The sequence below is a fragment of the Eublepharis macularius genome, chromosome 4 (genome assembly GCF_028583425.1).
Source record: "Eublepharis macularius isolate TG4126 chromosome 4, MPM_Emac_v1.0, whole genome shotgun sequence".
NCBI lineage: Eukaryota > Metazoa > Chordata > Lepidosauria > Squamata > Eublepharidae > Eublepharis > Eublepharis macularius.
Genome location: NC_072793.1, coordinates 168,534,960 through 168,538,985, shown reverse-complemented (window position 1 = coordinate 168,538,985; position 4,026 = coordinate 168,534,960). Strand labels below are relative to the sequence as shown.

Genomic DNA, 4,026 nt, shown 5'->3' with positions numbered 1-4,026 from the left:
CCACTCAATAAATAGGAAATTCTCTGTATAATCCATCTCGTATTTTCTTGCACCCAGTTTTTTCATATTTTTAAAGCTGCAGCCCGTTTTTAGGATTATTGTGGAACCTAGAAGATATTTTGTCTGCTTTTTTCAGACTCATCTAGTTCTGAGATGTTGAAAGATTGTGGGGGTGGAGATGGAGTGTTTTGTTCCATTTCTATTGCACGTTGTTTATGTTTCTCAGCAAATCACAGGATTTTATGGTTACAGAAATCGAGTTTTTGACAACTTGATCAGCTTCTTTACATTGGCAAAGTTTTATGTGTGGGGGAGGGGAGAGAGAGGAACACTGTTTTGAGGAGCGGGGGGGGGGGGGGTCCAGAGTAAAAAATGTCTAGATAGTACTACTCACACAGGTGAATGTTATACACACTTGGGAATGGTATTGGGGAAGCTACCAAGAGATAAAAAGAGAGGAAGAAAAGCAACCTTATGTATCCATTACCTTTTAATTTTTATATTTATTTCTCAAGCATTCCATGCCAACATCCCTGGACAGATAATTCCAGCTGAACTCAAACACAAAGTAGATCTGTTTGGACTAACAAACTTATATCAAGCAACCACTGCCAAGAAACTGAAAGGAACTTACCCTATGGCAGCCAGCCAAATTATCAGTACTAGAAAGGAAATTTTCAGATTTTCACATGTCCGGACAAGACTCTGGGTTCTTTCCAGCCCTATTCCTCAACTTCATTTTCTCAAGTAGAGCAAATTAAAAGGTAGAAATCGTGATGGATTAGAAAACCCTAGAATTAAAGGGGACGTAGAGGCCACCTAGTGCAGCCGCCCTTTTACCACAGGAAATCTGAGGTTAGCAAATCTCCAGTAAGAGCCATCTAGCTTCTGCCTGGAGACCTCTGGCAAGGGACAGCACACAGCCCGTAGATTCAAACTGCTCTGGCCCTTTGCTAGAAAGTCTCTCCTAATGCTCCCAATGACATCAACCTTCCTGTATGTCTTTTACATCTCGCGACTTCAGCAGCTTCGCCAAAACTGCTGAGGCATCTGCTTTCACAATACAGAAAATGTTGGGAGGAGCCCTTATGGGAGCCCTTGTGGTCAGGGATGGCATCCAGGGAATGTGTCAAATAGAAAAAAGAATGGAGTTTTAGAGATGGCTAAAATTAATATGTCACTGGGATCATTATTTTCACGTCATTGTGTCTGAAAGTTCGTAAAATTCCTGACCATTTCCATAAAAAGAAAATGCAAGTGATTTTAAAAAAAAACATCAGACTCCTTAGCAGCAGTCCAGAAGGCAGCCAGTGTTTTTAAAGGATCTATGATGGGCAAATTTAAGAAATGACAGAGCTGCTAGATTAATGCGGAGGCAAGAAAACAGGTTAAAAGCACTAGTCAAGCTTGATGGGTTTAAACAGAACAAGGCTTGCTGAAGGAGAATCTGCAAAGAATATCCTACCTTTCCAACAGCTTGGAGCTCAGAGTTAATGACAGGCCCAGCACCCTAACATCTGTGTCAAATATACTGATGGAAATACTTATTTTAGGTAAAACAGCATAAAGAAAAAGAAGCCTTGTGAAGGAAGAATGACCAGAGCTTCCGCAAATGAAGTTCTGCCTCACCAGTCTGTTAGATTTTTTAACTGCCAATAAGCAACCTTCTTATTGAAATCTCCTTAATCTCTTCAAACTGAGGGGGGACAAATGAGTGTAAAGTCACATTGTGACAACAAAAACCATAACCATCAATAGGCTACCTATGAAAGAGCCTAGTAATGCAGTGGATTCAACACTAGGAACTGGATTTTTAAAAAATGGCTGGTATCAAAATGCCCTTGCCAAGATGGTGTGGCCACACTTGGAATACTGGGTACAGTTTTTATTTATTTAACAAGAATTATATAGCGAGCTGGTTCTGGTTGCTGCATCTCAAAAAAATTACTGGGGAGCTGGAAAAGTGCAATAGAATGGAAAGGCTACAGGGGGAACGGCTACAGAGCTTGGACCATTTTAGTTTAGAGGGAAAAAAGGGGGGCTGCCGGAGGGACATGACGTGGGAAGAAAAAGAATCCGCTCCCCTTTTTCCTCCCCAGCACTCGGGTCAATGAAATTAGCAGTAAATTCAGAACAAACAAAAGGAAATTCTTCACACAACACACAACTTACGAATTGACTGCCACATGGAGTAAGGGTGCATAGCTTCAAAATGGGCTTAGACACATTCGTAGAGAAGAGAACTAGTCAAATGGAACCTGCATGTTCAGAGGCAGTGTACCTCAATACCAACAGCTGGGGAGGGACAACTGAGCTATTGCCATCACGCTTCGCGTGGAGGTCTCTGCCTGTCCCCCACTGGAAACGGGACACTGGACCACACGGCCCCTCTGACCTAGCTGGTTTTTCTGGTGGTGAGTATACCAAAAGTCCTGTGTCCAGTTCAGATATTCTAATACCCCCTTACAGGGTGTGTTTACCAGACATGAGTACTGCTTCCCAGGTTTTTAGTTCCTGTGTGATTGTCTGATGCTCGTGCTTATTTTCAGCTCCAGATAAAACTTTCCCCATTATCTGACGTTTGAAGTCCACAGTCTCCCCATCTTTCTGAGAATCCCTGTATTCTCGCTTCTGCTGAAATTGAGTTTATGGGGAAATTTGAGATCCCAGGTAATTCTATGATCTCTCCCCTATATGGGTTTTTTTATGTGCCGTAAGATGCGACGTTCTACTGAAGCTTTTCCCGCAATCTGTGCATTCATAGGGCTTTTCGCCCGTGTGAGTTCTCCTGTGTGTGATGAGATAGCCCCTGTCATTGAAGCTTTTCCCACACTCGGAACACTCGTACGGCTTCTCTCCTGTATGCGTCCTCTGGTGTGTGATGAGGGACCCTTTCTGGTTGAACCCTTTCCCGCAGTCCAAGCACTTGTGTGGTTTCTCACCTGTGTGGATTTTCTCATGCCTCAGGCGGTCCGAGCGATGAGAAAACCACTTCCCACACTGCGAGCATTTAAATGGCTTCTCTCCAGTGTGGGTTCTCTCATGACCAACAAGGTATGACCTCTGACTGAAGGTTTTCCCACACTCAGCGCATTCATATGGTTTCTCCCCTGTGTGCACTCGGTTATGGCGGACTAGCTGAGAGCTGGTGCAAAAGCTTTTTCCACAGTCCAAGCACTCGTACGGTTTCTCTCCCGTGTGGACCCTTTTATGGCTGATAAGCTGGGAGCTGATGCCGAAGGCCTTGCCACAATCAGAGCATTCGTATGGTTTCTCTCCTGTGTGGGTCCTCTGGTGCTTAAGGAGGTTTCCTCTCTCTGTGAAGCTTTTCCCACAACTCAGGCATTTATAAGGTTTTTCTCCTGTGTGGACCCTTTTATGATTGATAAGGTGAGAGCTAGTGGCAAAGTGTTTCCCACATTCTGAGCATTCAAAGGGTTTCTCTGGCACAAATGTGTCTTTATGGGTGTTTTCATGTGATTCTTCCTTGGGAACTTGGAAAAATTTCCCTATAACCTCTTCCAAAGATATTCTGCAGGGGTCTATATGGTCCGGTCTTTCCAGCACAAATGGTTCCTCCATGCTCTCCTCTCCTGGCCCATCAGTTCCTGGAACAGAGAAACAACTTCAGGCATCTGAAGAAGTGAGCTCTTACTCACGAAAGCCCAAACCCCTACCATAAATTTTGCTAGTCTTACAGGTGCTACTGGACTCTTGCTCTTTTCTACTGCAGGGAATGGTAGGGAAGCCCAGGCCTTAAGGAAAGGCCCATATCACACATTTTTTGCCTCTTCTCCATAAACGAGAGGTCAAGGAAATAAATTCTAGTGGATAAACCCCAGAGAAAATAATAAAAAGCCTTTGCAGAGCAAAGAGACACTTCCTGGAGCTTGGCAAACAACCATTGGGATGGCACAGTTATTTTTAAAAAAAAATAGGACTAGGGCTGTAGTGACTCAAGTTCCTATTCCCTCTATCCGCCACAAAGCTCACTTTGTGCAATTGAGCCAATCATTCTCAGTCTAG

At 43.8% G+C, this 4,026-nt stretch overlaps 1 protein-coding gene across 1 annotated transcript in view; it reads right to left on the bottom strand.

The window, feature by feature from the left end:
- Window positions 1–489: 489 nt before the first annotated feature.
- The window catches only part of LOC129327141 (zinc finger protein 420-like), a 58,795-nt gene continuing 55,258 nt past the window's right edge, over window positions 490–4,026 (bottom strand). The window contains exon 9 of the mRNA XM_054975609.1: window positions 490–3,422. Coding sequence (XP_054831584.1) covers window positions 2,677–3,422 — 746 coding nt within the window. The 3' untranslated portion in view covers window positions 490–2,676. The remainder of the gene's footprint in view (window positions 3,423–4,026) is intronic.